Raw genomic sequence first — 23,253 nt, 5'->3', positions numbered from 1 at the left:
AAAATTAAAAGAAAGAAAAAATTCGGATAATTATTTTGCAGTTTGTTGGTCGGACCGGTGCACGCATTCAAACGTTGACTTTACTAGCACTGTGTGTCAATATCGCAATAGCTCATCGCGTATTTATTAGAAAAAGAAGTCACGTTCACTTAAACTTTTTGAACTTTTTGTCCAAAAGAAAGTGTCTTTTAACATTACTTGAACTTGGGAAAGGGTCAAATACCGTCCACCGTTTAAATTATTTTTCAACAAAAAAATAAAAAAAAATGTAATAGTTCGGTTCGCATTAGCATGAATCATAAGATTTAAATTTAAAAAAATATTTCTTAATTTTTTTAATCCTAATATGATTGATTAATCGATTAATAATATATATATATGTTATTTTATATCATTTAAATTGGTATCCTTCATATTTAATCTCGTATTGATCAAGGAGTAGTGGAACTAAAGTCTATCGAGTTATTCTTATCCTCAAAAATATTTTATTACTGTCTTTGTTTAAATTTGAGGAAGGCATGTTGTAACTTGCTCTTTATTTATTTAATGATGAGGTTTTTGCTCCTTTTCAATAAAATATAAAATTAATCAGTCTAAGTGGATTTGGGATGGAGTTGTGGTGCATACTGGAATATAAATCTAAAAAAAAAACCTCTTTCAAATATAATAATAATAAAATCATAAATTTCTAATTATTTAAGATCGATTACATTAATTCTTTATGAATAAAATTTTATATTTTTAGTTACATTAAAATATTTAAATATTTATTATAATTTTAAATAATTTTTTAGGTCTAAAAATTGCTTTCAAAGACATTGAAAAAAAATAGTAAGAAGTTTGTACTCCATCTTTAATAAGATGATATGATACAACACTACCAAACCAATATATAGATTTTTTTCCCCATTTAGCAAGAAATATTATTATTATATACATAGACATGCATTAGTTCTCCAAACCATTCTAGTCTCCACATGGTTACATTGTAGGCTATAGTAGGTGACATAAAATAAATCTCTTAATCACTTATTAGGCATATTTTGAATGTGACACTTAAGTTACAAGGAATGGATTTCGAAAGAGAAACTCAAATATGATTCATCTAGAAATTAATCTTAGAAATCTAGTTTTTAAGATGCGTTATATTTAAAAAAACGGACCTCGATGGATCGATAATCAATTTTAATACTAATAATTGATGATCAATTTTTACGGTTCATCATAATACATCCCCAAATTGAAATAGTGTATGTACTCCGGTGGCAACAAAGGTGCCTCAAAAAGAAAATTCAAGAAACAATGATGGTGGTGGGGGTGGTGATCCATTGAATGCAGAAATCAACCCACTGCGTTTATTTGACCAGTTTAAAATGATTACAAACCTGCAGACAATGAGGAAAAAGTACCCCTCCACTTTATTCCTTCTCTCCTGTTTCTTTGACAGACCAAAAGGTGAGTGGGATCTATTGGTGCTACTTGTCGAAGGCCGACTAACGTTGTGGAATATTTCATGGTGATTCTTCTTCCACTGTGTTCAAACCAAATGCTGCATTATTTTTCCTATTAAAATGTGGTGGGGAGAATCTCTGCTAGTCTATCTCGTGATAGATTATTTATGTACGACTTTTACGATGGAGTCGAAGCCATCATGCAATTATGTGTTTGATCTGTATTTGGTCAAACATCATGTGTAACATCCTTGATTAGTTCCATATTGAAAGTGGGTAGGATTAAGATTGACTTATAAGGGTCTGATGAGTGTACTATTATCAACTTCAGCTTAAGCATTTTGATCGATGGTTTAGACCAAATGAAGTTGATAGGCCAGTTAACCAAATGAAGCTTGACGAGGACGTTAAGCCTTTGAGTGGGAGTGATTGTCAACTTCAGCTTAACCATTTTGGTCAATGGTTTAGACCAAACGAAGTTGATAGGCCAGTTAGCCCATCAAGCCCGGATCATGACACCATGCGAATTACCAAACAGACCCAAGTTTGAGTAGCGGGTGAAGAAACTAGATCCATTTTGTTCTGTGATGGAAAAGGGTGAATATTTTCGTCCAAATCTTAGCATAAACTATTTAAGTTAAAATGATGAAGACGGATTCAAATCTAAATTCCTATAAAGTTATGTAACATCTTTATTTTTAATTAAAAAAATAAGTAATAGATTTCAAACCCTTAATCTTTAATAAATAAATTTGATATATTATTATTAGACCAATATTTCATGTATATAATATATTTTAAACCTTAAGTGTAAAAACATCATTCGAATTATTCAGATTTTGTTTTACCAAATTTCTAACATAAAATATACTCACAAAAAGATGATTATATATATTTTTTTCTTTCTACTCAGTAAGATTTTACCTCGAACAATTTGCCTATATTGAACTCGAAATATTTCTTCATCTATATCGACTCTCCTTTTTCTCGTTTCTTTCTAATCGCTAAGATTTACCCGTATTAGACATAAGAATCTAATCCTCCTAAAAAATCTCTCCATCGATTAAGATAACTCGTAATTTACTTTTCTAAGCATAATTTGATATGGATCAGGTTAGATCGTCTTTGTGATTTAGATCGAGATCGGACCGCCGGATTCACAAGCACCGTAAAAGACAAGACGATAATTGTCCTTGTAATTTTACGGCTGATAGAACTAACAATCGAGGATGAGATAAATTATGGAGACGAATCTAAGATTTGACGAATCTAATCGATTTACTTTATACAGATCCGTGATGATTGATGCTGGGAAATGTGGCGAGGAGAAATGGTTGTGGCAATTGAGAGCAACCACGTAACAGAGCGACGAGATAAGAGCAGCAGCTACCGAAGGTGAACGCGTCAAGCACATTGCGGTAGATGTTATGATCACAATCTTATCTTTAGTAGCAAGAAATCATTAGTCAACGATATTGCCTAATAAATTTATATTTTAATAGAAAATATATTAACGATCAATTATCAGATATCTAATCATTATAAAAAAAAATCTAAATTATTCTCGATTTATCTACCCTCATGGATAATATTCCAGATTGTCTCTCTTATCATTCGTATAAACAAAATGTCAATTGTCATATGTTGTCTTTTTCTCGATCGGAAGCTAACTCTTGACACTTTGTTGGGGGTTTTCTTCTAAAATAAAAAAAAAACCTTAATTATTAATTTCAGCATCGAACGAAACGAATCGAAAAAAAAAAGATATTAATTTTAGTACAAATAGTACCCTTGGAGATCGGTGCCTCCACCTTGGAGTCATCTAGGGATCATCTCAATTATCATTTTAGATATTCTTACACCTTTAGATCGAATCACAACGGATCGATTTAGATATTAAAAAAATAATGTTAAGGGTCTTTAGACATCCTTGCTTAAATAAAAAGATATTATGATAAAATTTTATGTGATCTGCAAATAAATAGAAAAAAAAAAACCTTACATGCTCTTATTCACTCAGCAAAGCAAATTCAAGCTAAAAAATATATATCAAAATTATTAATATGTCGAGATCATCCGAACTAACATAATAAAAAATATTAAATTGCTTTATTAGCAATATGGATTTCTGAATTATGATCAACAAAAGGTTTTGGACTCGAATCCAACTTGAAATAATTAAAAATATAAAAGCATTCGACGTAATTTGAGGGTTTCAAGGTGGACCAAATCCAACATATAAAAACGTAAGAAATGTGTCGGAATCTTCCTATGGATACCGAGCATGAGATTCGCACTTGCCTTTTGATACCTACTTCACCGCCCTCGTTATTGAGGCCAAGGAACGTGATTCACGTTGAACTCAAGTTGGTCCCATCACTTTCCAATAACATCGCCTCTCTCTCTCTCTCTCTCTCTCTCTCTCTCAAACTCGACCGAAGCAGACATCAATTGTGATTTTTCAGAGGGTTGACTTTTTTTAAAAATCTAAAACAGAGGTCAAATTGAATGAAATATTATATGACTAATGTTTTAGGGCACAACATCATCTTAAGTACTACAATCAATGGAATATATTGTTATAATTATTTGAAAATAAGAACTAGATAGATGGATTAAAATTTAAATCGATTTATAAGAATCCGATGGATACATAATTATTAATTTTAATTTTTATTATTTTAAATTAAATTTTTAATTATAATAAAATCAATAGAATAATAATCTTATTTAGATTAGGGAGGCGAATATTGATATATTTAATTTAACAGATACGATTATATATATATATATATATATATATATATATATATTGTACTCATTTATCAAAAGTATTTCTTAAATATTATCTAGTAGAAATTTTGACAGTCCGCATTCGAATTTATTTTAGGGATGAAAAAAATATATATTGTACAGCCACGTGTCCGCGTACAATTGGTGTTGGAATCCTCCGCTGATTGCCCCAACCGATGACGATGTCAGCTGCCATGTCTCGTCCATCGCAATCCATTTATGGCCGCTCTATCGGAATCTCCGCCGCCGACCAACTGAACCCACGCAATCCACCCAATCACCCCTATCCCCTGTCCTATGGTAATCAAGCGATCCACGCGCAGCTAACGACTCGTTCGTCCACCCTCCGACGCACGTGACACCACAACCACCCCCATCCCGTACATTATGTGGTGTGACCATTATTCTGCCACCGTGCTCGGTCTTCCGGTACACGATTGGTAAGAGTGACGATGATGCAACAGATGATCCGTGAACTGCATGGACGTGACTTTGACTTGTTTGTGCTGTTCGATTAGTCTCAATCCATCAACTCTACCTGCATACACTCCCCCCGGAAATGGGAACTATTTCATTCACTCACCCATTGGGTTTCATTCCTGCATCACTTTTTCTTTAATTATTTGTCTAATTCTCAGAAAACAATATCTTTTTTTTTACTTTTTTTCTAGTAGCCTTCATGTTTCACTTATCTTCCCAAAACACTCCATGGAGAGACAATAAGGCCCCTATCCTTTTTTTTTCTTTCTTTCTTTATATATATATATATATACATAAATATATATTCTTATGAACGGTTCTATAGAGAATGAGTCGAATCCCTTATGTTGTTAATTATATTTTTTTGAATATACTTAGAGAATTTTTGACATCTCCATCAAAATAATATAATTAAGACAAATTAATTCAAACCCCATTAAAAACTGATTTATATACAAAAAAAGGATTCCAATAATTATGCATATTATTTTAGAAAAAAAAATCAAATAGTGAGACTTTTATGGTAGTTATAATGATTTTAAATAGACTTGTAGTATTTTTTTATTTTTTTATCAAAATATTATAACTGAAGCAAATGTACTCAAAACCCAATAGAAATGAGGTTATTAAAAAAAAATAAGAACTCAAATATGTATCATTATCAGTTTAGGAATAATAAAAAAATAAAAGGAGAGACTATAGCTTGCAAATTATAATATTTTTGAATGAATTCATAGTATTTTTGAAATACTATAGATCTATTCATTAATATTGTAACTGAGGAATTCAATTTGCTCAATCCATTAAAAGGAAGAGCTTTTATTGCTTCATGTCAAAGGTGAACAAGAAATTATCAAAGGATGAGAAGTGCCTCTTGGGAAATATAAAAAAGGAATACCTCCTAGAAAAAATCCATCCTTAATTATTTGAATCAATGTGTAATTATAGACAAAACCTAATAAATGTCATTTTTTTAATTTTTTTATAATATACAAAATAATCTATAGTTCATTTTTATGTTCATCAAATATGTATATTATTTAGTGTATGTAAATAATAGAGTTTCAAACAAAAGTGTTAATAGACTTATATTTTCTCTAAAATAATTTCGTAATCTTTGTTGTCATCATTAGAAGTTATAATGTGCATCAAATTTTTTTTATGATAATTCTTCAACTTTAACCGACATCATAGTATCCAATCAATTATGTCAGAAAAAAACAAATTTAAATAAAATTATATTTTTTATACATCAAATAAAAAAGTGAGATGGTCGAGGTGAATGATAAGTAACTTACATTTATGTTCACGAAGCCATTAAAAACTAAAGCATTTATGTAATTTTCAGACCGAAACATATGTAAATTAAGAGAATATGTTAAAAGGTAATTTAAAATTTAAATTTGACTCAAGAGATATTCATGTTATATTTAAATATAGTCGTTGAGATTGAATTGATCTTATTTTCTTTTTATATAAATAGTCTTCTATTACATGTTCAGTATCATAAATAATGATGTGATTAATTCGATATCAGATATAATAGATACTTCGACGACAGTACATAATTAATACTTTGGTACTAACGATGTCAAGTGATCGGCATCTCGATGAAACCTCAAGTAACCAACCATTAACTCATTGTCATCTGATTAATGCCACTTTGAATTCAGTGTGGCAATGATAGCATTTAAACTTGAGTAGCACACCATATTCTTCGTGGCTAGTGCACACTATTAAGGTAATGATTTATAAAAAAACTTTTAAGATACGTTTCAACTTTTTTATCCATGGATGAATCATTCAAATTTTTATCCATCATTCAAATTGATTACTATAACATGCTTTTTATTCATCGATAAATAATTCAAATTGATTACTAACTTGAACATGAGAAAAGGACATTTTCGAACAAGTCCGAATGCATAATGACCTCGACGACACCACAGACTCAAGGAAAGAGTCTTCTTTGAATTCAAATTAATTTTCATCTCGAAGAATCAAAATCTAACTTAAAGACTTCTTGCTATTAATTTTCTAACCTCTTCTCCCTCCTCATCCTCCTCTTGGGAGGAAAATCTTAAGATCACTCTTTTATCATCAAAAATTTAAAATACAAAAGTTATTTACAGAAAGATAAAACTCTAATTTTTTGGACTCTTAGATCATAGATGAAATCCGATATCTCATATACATAAGCATTTTGAACATCCGAAACATTTACCAACCCTGACATACTGTTCGTTTGTACTGCTGTCGAGGCAGCCACCCTTTCCCCCGACCGTAATCGTGATCTGACCAAAGAAAGAGGACCCGACGCGGCACCGTCATCTTCTGGACTTCGAACGAACCGAGAAGGGTCGTTCCGTCTTCGCACCACGAAGCCGAACCATCGCAGACGTAGAATAGTATAGCAGAGCGCATAGAATTCCTCGAGTAATCTTTCCTAGGTTTTATCTTCTTCGCAGCAACACCATGGCGGTTGTTTGGGCGAGAATACAGCCTTTGCACTAATGGACCTCGTGATCGAGGCAGTGATTCTATCCATGTTGCCCTTTCTTTCCCTCTCTCTCTTTTACCTTCCTCTCCTCCTCCGGAGCACACCTGCCTCCATATATACAAGTCACGCGGAAGCCATGGAATGAGGACGAACACTGGAGAGAGAGGATACCGCAATAATGGCGGAGAAGTGGAAGACGGGGGTGTTCCATATCATGCCGCTGGCGATGATGTGCGGCCACGAGGCGGAGAGGGAGCTGTCGAGGGACGGCAGCCATTACAGCCTGTCGAGCGGGATCCTTCCGTCCCTCGGCGCCAGGAGTAATCGCCGGGTCAATCTCCCGAGTTTCATTGTCTCCCCTTACGACCGCAGATACAGGTACTCCGCTTGTACTACTACTTCCCTTCTCCTTCCGCCTCCCTATTTTTTTTTCCTTCTGTAACTTATTGCAGTCGGTTCATCGATCAGCGGTCCCTGTTCCTTTGTTCTTGTAGACATGGGAAAGAATGCGATGTAGCAACATAAATGCTTCCGGGTCCTTTCTTGTGTTCGTCAATCTCTGGTTTTAGACTTTCCAATTTTCGATTTACCTGCATGTTTATTAATTGATTCTACAAGAACAAGACACAAATCGAGTGGAATTTTTTGGATTTTTACTTTCTTTTTCCTTTTTTTTTTTTTCCCTTAGGTTGATTGTTGTTTTTTCTTACTGCGTCCTCGGTCCATATGGTTTTCATTTCGTGTCACTTGCTTCATCTTTAGTTTGAGCTTCCAATCAAATTAGGGAGTTCTTCATTGATTTTTACTCAAATTGATCACTACTTACTGATAATTTCCAAGCAATTTCTATTGATGAATCTTGATGCTAAAGAACTACTTAACAATTGTACCATCTGAATTGTATGGAGATGGCAGAGATTCCAGTTTGGAACAGTTTTCTGAGATCAGAATTGTTTGGTGCAGGTCATGGGAGACGTCTCTTGTCATTCTGGTCGTTTATACCGCTTGGGTATCTCCATTTGAGTTCGGGTTTCTTGTTAAGTCAAGAGGAGTGCTCGCACTGATAGATAACATCGTCAATGTATTCTTTGCCATCGATATTGTTTTGACCTTCTTCGTGGCCTACCTGGACAGAACGACTTACCTGCTTATAGACAGTCGGAAACAAATAGCTTGGAGATACTTGTCCACCTGGTTTATTCTGGATGTTGCTTCCACTATCCCTTCAGAAATCGCTCGAAAAATTCTGCCTAAGAATCTCCGATCTTATGGATTTTTCAACATGCTTCGGCTCTGGAGGCTCCGAAGAGTCAGCTCACTCTTTGCTAGGTATATGATCGGGATCTGATTCATGTTTGTTTGGTTATTGTTCATACAAAATTTTTGATCCTCCAAGATGCATGGTGATGTGGTTTATATGTTTAGTTGCATGACAAATTACTTTGACATCATCTCAACGACATAAATTATATCCATCTTCTTTCTTCTGAGTTACAGATTAGAGAAAGATAGGAACTTCAACTACTTTTGGGTTCGATGTGCGAAGCTTATCTGTGTGAGTATATCAGTAGATAGGTGCTGCTTGTAGTCTTCTGATGTGTTTCTAAAAGGACTTTCTTTTCTGCTCTGATCTCCTAGGTCACCCTTTTTGCTGTTCATTGTGCTGGATGCTTCTATTATTTCATTGCTGCGAGGTATCCTGATCCTAGCAGAACATGGATTGGGGCCTCTATTCCGGATTTCAATGAGAAAAGCTTGTGGATCCGTTATGTGACATCAATGTACTGGTCAATCACCACACTGACTACTGTCGGTTATGGAGACTTGCATGCTGAAAATACAAGGGAGATGGTTTTCGACATTGTTTACATGCTCTTTAACCTTGGGTTGACAGCATATTTGATCGGAAATATGACTAATTTGGTCGTGCATGGAACTAGCAGAACAAGAAAATATGTAAGATTATCTATTCAATTTGTTCTTAAGCAATAAGTTGGCCTATGTAGTTAATGGCTCATTTTGTTTCTTTTCATGGATGTCCTCATGAAACTCAGAGGGATACAATTCAAGCTGCCACAGGTTTTGCACAAAGAAACCGCCTTCCGGTTCGGCTGCAAGACCAGATGATCTCACATCTCAGTTTGAAATTCAGGACAGACTCTGAAGGGCTTCAGCAGCAAGAAACTCTTGATGCCCTTCCTAAAGCCATTCGTTCCAGCATTTCCCACTACTTGTTTTACTCTCTCGTTTCTAATGTCTACTTGTTTCGAGGGGTTAACAATGATTTGCTTTTCCAGCTGGTAATACATATATACTGCTTTAATTTGCTTGGGTGCTCCCAGTTTGTTACTACCTATACAATACTCTCACCTTGTGCGTCAACTTTGAAGGTCTCAGAAATGAAAGCCGAATACTTTCCACCTAGAGAAGATGTGATCTTGCAAAATGAAGCACCTACAGACTTTTATGTACTAATCACTGGATATATGGTAATGTTCATTATCTGATTAAGGTGTAATTGTGACTTTCTAAGCAGTCATATCTTCCTTATTAGGATGCATGTTAGGGTATCCAGTTGACCTTAACTCTTTAGTATTTTCTGTATTTCTATTGAATTAACTTTCATGTCCTGTTGCTGATTCTCTGAATCATTGCAGGATCTAATAGATCACAGTAGTGGAACAGAACAGGTAAATTGAGTTGATTTGGCAATCGACAGACAGGCTGAAGTTCTATCTTAACAAGCTGATGAGGTTTCTGTGAAATTTATATGATTGCAGATTGTTCAGTTGGCAAAGTCAGGTGACCTTGTTGGGGAGATAGGAGTCCTTTGTTACAGACCCCAACTATTCACAGCACGAACCAGATCATTGTGCCAGCTGTTACGGCTAAATCGTACTACATTCCTTAGTATTGTTCAGTCAAATGTTGGAGAAGGCACAAAAATAGTTAGTAATCTGCTTCAGGTTGTTACACCATACTTTGCTAAGCAACTTTGAGACTTTATTGCTCTCCTCTCTCTTACAAGAAGTGGATATTTGTATTTTGTTTCTACCACACATGACTTTCATATACTCTGATCTCATGCATTTTTTATTTGGTACAGTATCTGAAAGATCAGAACGGTGATCCTGTGATGGAAGGTGTATCAAGAGAAATAGAGAAAATGCTGACTCATGGCCGACTGGATTTGCCTCTTACTCTGAGTTTTGCTGTTATTAGAGACGATGATCTACTGTTGCATCAGCTCCTGAGACGCGGTTTAGACCCAAATGAATCAGACAGTAACGGGCACACAGCACTGGTCTGGAATTTATGTGCTCTGGCATTCACAGAATATTCATTTTCTCCTGAAGTTAACACTGAAATTGACTTTTCTTTCTGTGTATGATAAATAGCATATAGCAGCATCGAAGGGAAATGAGCATTGTGTTTGTCTCTTGCTGGAATATGGGGCAGATCCCAACAGCACAGGTATAGACGACTGAATATTTAGTTACCAGCACTAACATTAGCACTAACTATATCATGCCAGCAAAGAAGGTATTGTTAATTATCTAGAAATTTCTTGATACTTCTCCAGCAAAACATGCCAGCAAAAAAGGTATTGTTAACTATTTCTTGTTAATTACCGTTTGGTTATGCTTTCTCTCTGAATAGTCAATTGTCTCCTTTCATTTTTTGAAATATGTTTGTTGTTCATAAACCTAATAAAGTTTTGTGATTCCTTCTCTTTTGTACTTTTCTTGGGGAATCCCAGGGTATCTGATCATTTTATTAGGGATGTGACCAAGGAAAACATAGCAGACTCTACTATCCAACCCTTGTTGTATAAACCAAACAAGAAACCCGGATGGATTATTTTGCTTGTGTAGTATCTAATTATACACCAGTAAAATGACTATATATATTGAGGAAGATGATTGTAGATATAACTGATGTGGATAAACATCTGAATTGTACAGATTCCGAAGGAAGTGTTCCCTTGTGGCAGGCTATGGTTGGGAAGCATGAGGATGTTGTCAAATTGTTGATAAAAAATGGTGCTGCTCTCTCATCTGGAGACATGGGGTCATTTGCTTGCACAGCTGCCGAGCAGAACAGTTTAGAGCTACTCAAGGACATCATCCGTTATGGGGGAGATGTGACGGTGCCCAAGAAAGACAAGACTACGGCTCTCCATGTTGCTGTCTGTGAAGGCAATGTCCAACTGGTCGAGTTCTTACTCGAACGAGGAGCTAACATAGACACCCCAGATTGCAATGGTTGGACTCCCAGGAAACTAGCCGATCAGCAGGGCCATGAAGAAATAAAACGTCTGTTTGAAGCAAAGAAGGACTTTGCCACCAGTTCTGTACCTGCGTCAACACCTGCCTCCCACTCCGTTGGAAGATACAGTAGTGAGCCTGCAATTCGACTCTCTTCCAACGAGGATAGGCCAGACTTGTCTTGGGAGAGGAGTGATCGGTTGCGGAAGACGAGCTTCCATAACTCGCTGTTTGGAATCATATCAGCTGCTCATGTCAACAGGCAGATTCATAGTCGATTGCTCACATCTGTTGGCCTGCTGAAGTCCACCGGGATGTTCAATGGTAGTAGTTGTCACGGTATACCCCTACTCCGTGTAACAATTAGCTGTCCCGAGAAAGGAAACACTACTGGCAAACTTGTCTTGATGCCAGATTCATTGCCGGAGCTTCTTGACATTGGTTCTAAGAAATTTGACTTCTTGCCCACTAGAATCCTCACAAAAGATGGAGCAGAGGTGGATGATGTAAAATTGATCAGGGACGGTGACCACCTTGTTCTAGCGAGTGATGCTTGGATGGGATAAGGCAGCAGAAGAAAGGTGGGATTTACATTACGACTCACTGGTAATCATTAGTCATAGGTATCAGCAACTCTGGAATGGGTCTCATGTTGGAATGTATCATCATGAAATCACATGAATAAAATAATATTCCAATGTGTAGAAATCTTGAAAATGGCAACTGGTAATCAACATGGCTAGTCATCTCGAGTGGCACTTAGCCCAGCGAGTCAACTTTCCTGTAGTCCGCCTTCCTTAGTAAACCATGTTTGGATCATGTTTCTTGAAGTCCTAAATAGGTCAATATCTTAGTCCTAAATAAGTCCTAAGATATTAGGTGCTAAAGTTGGAGGTCGACTAGAGCAATTTTCTGATCATAGGGTATCATAGAATGATAGGTTGAGATAATGTCTCTGATGTTCAATGATTTAAGATTATGAACACATATTATTTAAAGAAAAAAAAGAAAGAGAGGGAGATGATAGAAATTGCTTTCACAAATTTTGAAGGTTCACATGTATCTCTTCCAAATATTTGGTATTTTATATTTATTTTTACAAAAAATATTTTGATTAATTGAATTAGATATATTAGTAAATTAAATTTAGAAAAATGAGAAGTGAAGATCAAAATATTTAATGATGATATATAAAAATTCAAAATTATAACTACAGAATTGAAGTGGAATACTAAAATTATTGAATGTTGCTTCCTTTGCTTTTTGGTGAACAAGTGGAGCATATTGATCGGATGAAACACCCAATTTGCAGCCGAAGCATTTTGAATAAAAAGTAAATAATTGCATGGAGAGAAGATGATTTGGGATGAAAATAATTACAACGTTAGTAGTTACTGATATATATATATATATATATATATATATATATATATATATATATATATATATATATATATATATATATATATATATATATATATATATATTGAGTGGTGCAGCGAGGATATTTGGAGTAAAATCCACGTGTCCCATCCCATTGCCATCTTTTGAGAGTCGGAGCTCCGACTCAACCTGAAAGTCTAAATGACTCGTTCAGGCTCTGATAGTATAAAAGAGACGCATCGCAATCTCGCGGATTTAGTTAAAGTCAGGTCCGAGGGAGGTGCGTCTTGATAAGGGAAAGACCAGCGCAGAATAATTCGAAGGGTAGGGAAGTCGAGAGGAAGGGGAGAAGATGATGTCCGGTTATACCTCCATTGACAACCAGAAGGTTGCCGGCTCCGTTCCTGCTGCTGCTCCTGTACGCCATCTTCCCTCGTGCTCTGCTAGCTTTGGCTTTTCCGATACATACAGATCGATCGATCTCACCTCGCCATTCCACCCTCCATCCCTCTTCGTTGATTTGATTGTTCGTATTTTTTGCTTTAATTTTTCGTTTTCAGGCCAACTCCGGCCCCGATCGCATCGCCACCGTCAGATTCACAGGTAAGAATTGGGGCTTGAGTTGCCCGGTTTCCTTCCTGTCGAGACATCTGCTTCGTGTTGGAATGTGAGGTCTCATTGTTTTTCTGCTGGCGTTGCAGAATCCAATCTCCAAACCTTTCCGCCTTCTTCGGAGACCCAGGGCAAGATCTCCGTCGTCTTCCGCCCTCTTTCCGATGCCGACGGTACTCTCTTTCTTCCGATCCATCCGTCCCCGTAAATCAATGGATTGCGTCGGTTTAATCCTTATCATCAATTCACCTTTGATCTGATCTGGCATGAATTTACGATGACGGCATCGTTTAGACACCTTCTCGAAGCCGGCTTCAGGTGGCTCCAGCGAGTCTCAGCCGACCGGGTGGATGCAATCGCTCACGGTGGGCGCTTACAAACCCTACTTTGATGTCGATACTTCCGACGTTTTGGAAAGGATCAGAGACTCCCTCTTCCCTTTCAGAGGAAACTTCACTGAGAAGACGGCAGACAACCCCGACCTGTATGTTCCCCACCCAACCCATCTTAGTGCTGTTACGTTCTCCTCCACTTCATTCGACACCGTTCTTTCTTTTGTGTAGACCAGGTGATATATCGAATATGCATTCATTTCCCATGTAGACCGATAACTAAATCCAAGGCCGTTCTACTCTAGGCGATCTGCGTTCAATCAACTAATGAATTAATGGTCAGAACAGACAATTTAATTCGATCTTTTTAGGTTGTTTGTGTTTAGTTATTTCTAGGAATTAAGCTTACAATTGAGAAATTCATGCAACTGATTATCAGCTAAATTGGGAAAGATCATAATTTAGATGGAATGACATGAAGTAAATCAGTAAAATCATCGAATGCTGATATACAACCGAATATGGTTTGCTGGGGAAGGTAGCCAAGAACGTGATCTAATTATATGCACTAAGATTATGACTGAAATTAGTTCGAACCAAACAATACATCAGTGAGTCAAATCAGGTTTGAATGTATTGGACATCACAATTATTCACCAGGTACTTTGGGCACTAATTGAAGTCCTATCTATTACTTGCTTGCTATTAATCCCATGTTGAGGCTGCTTTGGACCAAAATTAGCTACTATTTGTGATGCACAGCCTGAAAATTTGATTTTTTTTTTCTTGAATTTGAAAGAACATGTTGGTGCAAATCTATGTGCAATGTAAACGCACTCCTGGATTTTTTTTGCTTCTTTTGTGGTTTTCCTTTTGCATCCTAAATAACTATTCTGAAAATATGTTGCCACTGACTGATATTTCCTTTTATGTTTGAAGTTATTTGTTAAGTGATGCAGTTGTATTCCTTGTGCTCCATCCTGGATTCTCTCTCTTCTTTTGCCGTGTTTCCTTTTGCATCCTAAATGACCAGTAATTCCTTATATGTTTAAGTTATTTGTTAAGTGATGTAGATGCGTTGTTTGTGCTCCATCTTTCCTGATACAGCAGGAAAACCATTGATCATGGACGTCAAACCTGTCAGAAATGCTATCCTCATGAGACTAGCTTAGTTCCTCTTTTCTGTCAAACATATGAACTTATGCATTTATATGAGAGCTGGTGCCCATATTGTATGTTTGTAATTGTTTATTATATATATAAAATAATTTTTTTCATAACTCTGGCAGGTATGGACCTTTCTGGATATGCACAACTTTGATTTTTGTAGCAGCTGCCATTGGCACTTTCGTTACTTATGTAGCACACAAATTGGAAAAGAAAGAGTGGGACTATGACATTAATTTGGTCAATTGGTCTGCCGGTTTATTTTATGGTTATGTTATCTTTGTTCCTCTTGGTTTATACGTTATTCTCAAGTACTTCTCAGTACCATCTGGCCTTGTTCAACTTTGGTGTCTGTATGGATACTCTCTGTTTATATTCATTCCTGCCTCGGTAAGCTATATTAGTTGTGTTTATTTTATATTTTGTTTACATTCTCCTACTTGGTTGTTATCTTTCATTAAAGTGATTTGGTTATTTGTAGCTGCAAGTATTACAATGAAACACTGTAGATTGCTAAGTTCTTACTTTGCATTAATTGACTAAGATTACAGTATGTAATTTAATTTTTAAAATAGCACTTTGCATACATTTAAAACAGTTGCATGTTGAATGGTCATTTTGGTTTCAGAAAAACCTTCTATTTTGCCAAAAGTTACCTTGCCTCCTGCCATGCAAAGATGGATGCCATCTTTATTGCTGGTCATAGTTTCCTCTAAGCTATAAGGAATAATCCCTTGGTTCATGAAGTTATCATCATCTTGATGGTTTATGACATGTGGATTAATTCCATTGTGCCGTATTTTGAACTTCAAAAAGTCATGTGCTTATCCATAATGGTTGATGTTAGTGGTCTTACACTTGCTGACTGAGCTAGTGGTAAAATTTGCAAATCATGCCATAACTAGGTTCATATAATAATATATATTGCAATTCATTTTGATTAAAAAGTTGGCACTATTTTTTCCTCTTTAGATGTTTTCACTGCTCATTTTTCATAAATGAGGATGGCACATGCTGCCTGTAATTCGTAGATTTCATTTAACCTCATATGGCTTTGTGGTTTAGAAGAAGGATGGGGCCACCTTTTTCCTTCTTTTATTGCAAGATTAACATTTTTTATAGGTTTTGTGTTCGAATTTAGCCATTGTATGGTCAAAACAGAAGAATTATTGCACAAAATAAGTCTAAAATATGGTTTTTGATAATATTTTGAAGGTAAAGTTACCAAATATTTGATCAAAATAGGAAATTCCTTTCATTTTGATCCTCGATTGTCAATTTCTGGTGACAGGCATTGTTTGTGTAATATACATAAGCTGGGTTGAATTGGTCTAATATTTTTCCCCAGATGATCTTGTATTAGATGGGAAATATAGTAAAAGAGATAACCATATAAATGCACAGTGAAATGTTATGGAAAGCTTGGTCAGTTGTGTAAACCCACAACATGTTGTCAATGGCTGAAAACAAGCTCATAGCATGTTGCCAAGATTTGAAAGCAAGGGTTTGTATGTATGGAAACATGGTTGATTGTATCATACTTACCATATATTTTTGTCGATCCTGATATCAATATTTGGACTCTATTTTACATTAGTACCTTCCAATAGTAAAGATTGAATTTCCAAATTTATACAAGACACTGATCCTCCTTATAATTTTACAGTGCCTGTCTATTGTACCTGTGGAGATATTCAGATGGGTGATTGTAGGTGGTGCTGGATTCATGTCCGCGGCTTTTGTTGCCATGAATCTTCATGCGCACATCAAATCTGCTGGAGAGAGATGGTTTCTAATCGTCGCCGGAATATTTCTGTTGCAGTTGGCTCTTGCTGTGGTTTTGAAGCTCTACTTTTTCACCGTAACCGTAGGAGCAAATTAAGGCCCTCTTTACCTTTCATTCATGTAAAAATTCATCTCGGATACAAGCTAGCTTCGCAAATCCAACATTAGTCTTTGATCTTCTAGTCCAGTAACAGTGTTATTCTGTACCGAGTTGCATTCCTTTTACAACATTATACCGAGTTGCATGATTGATTTGTCGGTGTCTATATGTCATATCCTCACCACCATTATAATGCTCAATTGTTTTGTTAGATGTCTTGCATGCGTTTCAGTGCGACTTGTTACAACTGTATTCTTCTTGGGAGAAGGCACTAAAAGTTTTCAGAGGATGGAAGCTTTCTTTTATCCTTTGGTCTTTTTTTTGTTTGGTATATAAATGAAATTGAAAGTTGGACGTGTATGCATACAAATTAGATGTTGGGTAAGTACAAGACAGATGCATATCAATATGAATCAGTTTTTGATATAAATAAAGATAAATATTGATCGAAATTAAATATAATGTTACCTAGTTGGGCACAAGAAGACAGTGAACGGAGCAAGCTATTCATGAAAATGGAAGCTACATTTTGTTTCATAAAGTCAAATTGACAATCAAGCCAAGAGAAGAGCGTTATGAACAATGCTCGATCAGATATCACGAAAGCAATATTAGCACTACGCCATCGGAGGAGATCTCCGCAATGTTTTGAGACGGTACAGGGTAAAGGAAATTGTTTTGAGACGGTGCGATAAGAATTGACTGCTGCGAATATTCTAGTTGTGTGGGAGTAGTCGTTGACAGGAGATGGTGATAACGAGGACGACGAGGACTATGAACGAGCGCTCCTGATGCTTCATCGGGAGCCAACTCCCGGCATTGCCGCCAGCATCGCTAAGTGGATGCTTGTCATCGTCTATCCCCGCTGTTCGCGTCATATAGGTACAACTTCATGCGCCTCTCTATCATCAACGTAAGATTCACGCACGTCCAACTTGGCGTGCTCGCTGGGTTTTTTTGTCAAGATAGGAATAGTACGCTCATTTGTACTATACCAAGTGACAAAAATTTAAAACCAATCTTAGGTTATTTTGATATCGAAAGATGATGGATTTGGGAGGGACTTAATGTAAATTCAGGATGTGTGTACAAAAGCATATCTAGTATTCAAAAGTTAATGATAAAAAATTTGGAGGGTTTGAAAAGATACATTAGTCCCTTCATAGTAGACTATAGCAATTGTCAAAGTAAATGATAATTAATTCATGAAAATAATATATGAAATCGTGAGAGATTATTCGAATGTGAAAGGCCGATCGAACTATCATAAACCCATATTTGGGCAAATTTCACATAAAATCTCTTTTTTCATTCTTACCAAGCATCTTCTTTTTCTAAATTTTCATTACTTTTTTTTTTTTTCTCATAGATATCAAAATACGTCTCAAGAATAAACAAGACTTCTTTCAGCAAGAGACTTGATTAATGATGCTAAGATTATTTAGATTTCATTATGAGAAAAAGTTATTAACATCTTGATAAGCTCAATGTGATCTGAGCTCATATGTGTAAGGTTGTTTGAGGTACATCTAAGATGAAAACACATAACTCGTGTTATCTTGTACAAAGATTGAGGTTGGAAAAGATTTCTTGACCTAATCCTTTTGACACTTAAATTAGTAATATGAAATATACGAGTATAAATATGAGTGGTCAAAAAGGTGATCCTCCCCTTTTTCACTATATTGAAGATGAACTTTTCACATCATCAAATATATTCATAAATCATCATTCTTGAGTGATAAGCCAAAGTCCTCCTAATCAAACTCAATAATTTCATTGATAATTTCTAAATCTATGTGATCATGGGTCATATTTAGGATTTATATTTTGTTTCTATGCTTGAACTATCGTAAGGCGATCTTCAACGCCAAGTTGAACATGTGTCAGCAACCATCCAAAGTTCTCACGAATCTTACATGTAAAGACGAAGGAAGAAGACTCCTTTCTCCAATCTTAACCATAGATTTCCTACCGACATGTGGATGTTATATTAAATGAACAAAACAAGTCCGTAATACTCACCATATCAACGCAAATCAAAACTTATAATATCCTTGAAGTGAAATCTGATATGGAGAATGCTCACCACATCAACACATGCTATAAATAGATGTTCTTTAAGGTATGAAACTCTCTAAAACCTTCTCAATTATTTTTCTACTAACTTGAAAATCGAATCCAACGCATGCAATCGATCGTCTTCTTCGTTTTCCAGGCAGCAGATCTTGAAGAAAGAATTATATTCCCCTTAATCTATTGGTCTATCAACAAGCTGCAACAAGCATCTAAGAAACCTTACGAGTTGACTTCGATGACGCACCATGTTTATTAACGTGCCCGCACGTCTTCCTTGCGTAGGTAACGCCTTCAATCCATGACTCCTGCACAACAAGACAAACTGAAGTCAGGGGTCGTCTCCACCACCTACCGTCGCGTGGCGTCGCACTAAAGTGTCTCCGCCCACGGCCCGAGGTGGCCCATCGCGCCGTCCGATGCCATGGTTTCCAGCGGCGAGTAGGTCGTGCTTCCACGGGATCGCACGGTTCCTTCGGTTGGCAGCAGCGGGAATTCGTCTTCCCACCTCCTTCTTCATGTTAAATAATGCACACCATTGAACGTGGTCATTGGTATCGATGTACATCGATCGATCGATCGTGCCGTTGCTGACTAATTAAGGCTCTGCGTGAAGGAGACGTGAGATCCGAGAAACCGCGCACCATTCTTCTCTTCCTAATATACTTAATCGCCATCTCGAAGGGCTTTGTTGAATTGTGATGGGTTTCCTCCGTCGACTCTTCTTAGGCTTGTAGAGGGAGGCTGGATCGGTCGAGATCGAGAAGCTCATGGCCGCGGTTGCAGCTGATGCTTCGAAGCAGTACTTCACGACGGCCGGCCTGGTCGTGGGATACTCCCTCTCCTCCAGCCTGCTTGCCATCATCAACAAGTACGCCGTCACCAAGTTCAGCTACCCCAGCCTGTTGACCGCACTCCAGTACTTCACTGCCGCCCTCGGCGTGTGGGTTCTCGGGAAACTGGACGTCTTGTACCACGATCCTTTCACCCGTGACAACGCCAAGAAGTTCTTGCCCGCCGCCGCCGTGTTCTACCTCGCAATCTTCACCAACACCAACCTGCTTCGCCATGCCAACGTCGACACCTTCATCGTCTTCCGATCCCTGACTCCGCTGCTCGTAGCCATCGCCGACACCGTCTTCAGGAAGCAGCCTTGCCCTTCCAAGTCCACCTTCTTCTCCCTCGTCATCATACTGGGCGGCGCCGTGGGGTACGTCCTCACCGACTCCGCCTTCACCCTCACCGCCTACTCATGGGCGGTCGCCTACTTGGTCACCATCACGACGGAGATGGTCTACATAAAGCACATGGTGACCCACCTCGGCCTCAACACCTGGGGCTTCGTCTTCTACAATAACTTCATATCCTTGTTGATGTCCCCTGTCTTCTGGATAGTCACCGGGGAGTACGCCGATGTTTTCACCGCCGTAAAGATGAGCTCCGGCAGCGAGTGGCTGCAGCTGGATGCCATTGTCGCGGTAGCTTTGTCTTGCGTCTTTGGGTTGCTCATCAGCTTCTTCGGGTTTGCGACGCGGAGAGCCATCTCGGCGACGGCATTTACGGTGACCGGCGTGGCCAACAAGTTCCTCACCGTTGCTGTCAACGTGATGATCTGGGACAAGCATGCAAGCCCTCTGGGCTTGGCTTGCCTGCTCTCCACTCTCGTAGGGGGTGTTGTTTATCAGCAATCCGTCACAGGATCCGCTTCCTTCCCATCCAAGCAGAGCCCTGAGACTAGCAAGCTCATAGACAATGGAGAAGAAGATGACGGCGATTCCGACAAGGTCGAGCAAGATATAGAGATGCCTGTGTCTGGTAAGAAACCTTGAAGATAACTTTCTCTTTCGGCGTATGTATGTCTCGCAACTGCAAGATAGATCGAGGCATAGTCTTCCTCTTATTCCTACTCCATGAAGTGTGTCCTGTTAAGGATTACACATGACATTTTGATTTGCTCATCTATTGGACATTGTGGTCTTCTTGATCTGCTGACATTTGCTGTATGTTAATCCCATCGGTGAAGAAACACAGAAAACGTTGTGAAAAGGCACATGCAATTCTGCACAGTTCAATTTGCCATCTTAGTTTCTTTCGGGCAATAAAGGCACTCTTCTCACAGATTTTACTACCATTAGCTGGGAGTATAACATCAAACTCACTCCCCTTTAAACCCTGAGTTTGTGTGAGCCATTGTTTCGAGTGATGCCGAGAATGTGTCTGTGGTGGGCTGGTCCATTAGGAGCTCTCTAGGAAATAGATAATCCAAAGTGTTATGATCTATCATCGATTTAATATGTCATATTAAACTCAAATTAGTGATGGAATATTAATTTAGTAGTTCTCATAGACTAATTCAAATCGTCCAGTTGTAATGTAGCGGACCGCACTGCGATAGTTTATTTATATAACATATTCCTTTCGAGATAAATGATATATGAAATCCAATCAATATCTATTGGACATGCTACATATCAATAAAATACAAGAGTATATTCTCTCATTAAATCGATAGTTATAAGAATAAGTATGTTTTTATTTAAAGTAAACTAATAAACACTTATGAGCCTTAGATGCTTGCGAACGCATATTAATTTGATCATTATAAGAGTTTTGATAAATAAACCTCTGATATAATTGTTTATAGAAAATGAGATATACTCGAACTAAGATGTGACGAAGGGAGATAGAACATTGACATTTTTTTGCCTCATCTAATTTATAAATACTTAATGACTTCTCTTCTCTGAAAAACACAGGACACGTTCAAATAATTTCACAAAGTCAAATTTGATGACTATAAATCATTTGCAATTAAAACTATCCATCATTGTAAAAAGTCCACTCAATAATAATTTAGTAATATTATATAATTCCCTTCAAATTAGAGATAAATCCTTTTAGTTAATCACTGTTAGTTTAGACTCAAAAAAAAAAAAAAAGTCAAATCATAATTGTAAAGGGTTCCGATATATAGCTCCAAATATTTTATATTTTTAGTATCATTTTGAAGTTTAACTATCGCTATGGATATTAACATTGAGGTGAGGATCACAATAGTTAAAAGAATATGAGCTATATTTGTAATTTCCGGAGATTTTTCTTCCTTAACATAAATTAAATTATTCTAATAATATGTTGCTATATTTGAATTATTAACTTTTTTTAATAGTATGGTTAATGAAATGATTAAAATTGATTATCTTAGTTAATCAATTAAGTTATTAGTTGATTCATTTTCTAATGAGTTATATGGTTTTTAATTTTATTTTTGTGTGTGAATCATAAGAACTAGATATTATAATTTTATCTTTATGCGTAAAAAAATAAATTTAAATTAAAATAAATAAATTATTATTTACTTTTCGAGGAGGGATCTCCCTCTCTCATTCCTCATCGAGCTGATAGCAGGATCCTCAAGAGAGCTTCCTAACGTGAGAATTGATGATAGGATTTTTGAGGAGAGGTAGGATCTTTTTTTTTTTTTTTGATATTATCGACTTTGATACATATTTTAAAATTAAAATTATTATAATTTGTATGATGCATAATAATATTTTAATTTAAATTATGATTAATAAATAATGATCATTAAATTATAATACTAGAATAATTATTTAATTAGATATATTTATGTGTTAAGAAATTATTTATAACTTTTTATTATTTAATTAGTTTTAAATTTGAGATCATGAATTTAAATTAATTAATTCATGAAAAAATGATTTGAGGTTAATTATTATTTTGTAATATTTTAAAAATATTTTTTAATAAAAAAAAATATAATTTAAGAAGATAGAACAAATTGTAGTCCAATATAACTTAAGTTGATTCACGTAATAATGACTTATGATATGATGACGCTTGACACTTATTAAGGATGGAGTTTGGGCCCAAATAATGACCCACGGACACGACTTATGATATAAAATGAGTTTGTCTTAGGATCAAACAATCTTTGGTTGAAAGAGTGACTTATGGTAACTATCTTTCATGTTGAGAGGATCAAGAATATATATATATATATATATATATATATATATATATATATATATATATATATATATATATATATATATATGTCATATCCATGTCATTAAATGTCTTTCCCATGTGGGTCGCTTTCTTGCCCTCAATCTTTGCATCACCGGTCGTCGAGGAACTTATACTTGTAAAACATCAAAGAAATCCATTTATGTAAATATCATGATAATATGCAATAAAAATAAATTGTTGAGTGTTCAACCATCCAAATGGTTGGTTGGTTGGTTGGTTGGTTGGCTGGTAATCGAGAAGGACCAAAAGTTGT

General features: G+C 36.3%; 3 protein-coding genes across 3 annotated transcripts; all 3 read left to right on the top strand.

Moving 5' to 3' along the window:
• The first annotated feature begins 7,043 nt into the window (after positions 1 to 7,043).
• Positions 7,044 to 12,192, top strand: LOC135633369 (potassium channel AKT1-like). Its single transcript, XM_065142750.1, has 11 exons — positions 7,044 to 7,602; positions 8,188 to 8,553; positions 8,722 to 8,779; positions 8,863 to 9,180; positions 9,279 to 9,524; positions 9,615 to 9,713; positions 9,882 to 9,914; positions 10,005 to 10,190; positions 10,331 to 10,528; positions 10,623 to 10,698; positions 11,190 to 12,192. The coding sequence occupies exons 1-11, from the start codon at positions 7,403 to 7,405 to the stop codon at positions 12,056 to 12,058; spliced, it is 2,649 nt and encodes an 882-aa protein (XP_064998822.1). The 5' UTR covers positions 7,044 to 7,402; the 3' UTR covers positions 12,059 to 12,192.
• A 942-nt stretch (positions 12,193 to 13,134) lies between these two features.
• Positions 13,135 to 17,084, top strand: LOC135632457 (uncharacterized). Its single transcript, XM_065141057.1, has 6 exons — positions 13,135 to 13,293; positions 13,436 to 13,478; positions 13,577 to 13,660; positions 13,782 to 13,971; positions 15,109 to 15,376; positions 16,653 to 17,084. The coding sequence occupies exons 1-6, from the start codon at positions 13,228 to 13,230 to the stop codon at positions 16,866 to 16,868; spliced, it is 867 nt and encodes a 288-aa protein (XP_064997129.1). The 5' UTR covers positions 13,135 to 13,227; the 3' UTR covers positions 16,869 to 17,084.
• Positions 17,085 to 19,386: 2,302 nt separating this feature from the next.
• LOC135633547 (GDP-fucose transporter 1-like) lies at positions 19,387 to 20,993 on the top strand. Its single transcript, XM_065143113.1, has one exon. The coding sequence runs from the start codon at positions 19,718 to 19,720 to the stop codon at positions 20,774 to 20,776; it is 1,059 nt and encodes a 352-aa protein (XP_064999185.1). The 5' UTR covers positions 19,387 to 19,717; the 3' UTR covers positions 20,777 to 20,993.
• Positions 20,994 to 23,253: the final 2,260 nt, after the last annotated feature.

The sequence above is a fragment of the Musa acuminata genome, chromosome BXJ3-3, assembly GCF_036884655.1.
Source record: "Musa acuminata AAA Group cultivar baxijiao chromosome BXJ3-3, Cavendish_Baxijiao_AAA, whole genome shotgun sequence".
Lineage (NCBI taxonomy): Eukaryota > Viridiplantae > Streptophyta > Magnoliopsida > Zingiberales > Musaceae > Musa > Musa acuminata.
Note: the sequence above shows the minus strand (reverse complement) of the source record. Positions and strands in the feature narration are given on the sequence as shown.

Coding starts and splice junctions, on each gene's coding strand:
- LOC135633369 (XM_065142750.1), top strand. CDS start 7,403: ATGGCGGAGAAGTGGAAGACGGGGGTGTTCCATATCATGCCGCTGGCG. Junction 8,554..8,721: donor GTCAGCTCACTCTTTGCTAG/GTATATGATCGG, acceptor TCTGAGTTACAG/ATTAGAGAAAGATAGGAACT. Junction 9,714..9,881: donor TACTAATCACTGGATATATG/GTAATGTTCATT, acceptor GAATCATTGCAG/GATCTAATAGATCACAGTAG.
- LOC135632457 (XM_065141057.1), top strand. CDS start 13,228: ATGATGTCCGGTTATACCTCCATTGACAACCAGAAGGTTGCCGGCTCC. Junction 13,661..13,781: donor CCCTCTTTCCGATGCCGACG/GTACTCTCTTTC, acceptor GGCATCGTTTAG/ACACCTTCTCGAAGCCGGCT. Junction 13,972..15,108: donor ACGGCAGACAACCCCGACCT/GTATGTTCCCCA, acceptor TAACTCTGGCAG/GTATGGACCTTTCTGGATAT.
- LOC135633547 (XM_065143113.1), top strand. CDS start 19,718: ATGGCCGCGGTTGCAGCTGATGCTTCGAAGCAGTACTTCACGACGGCC.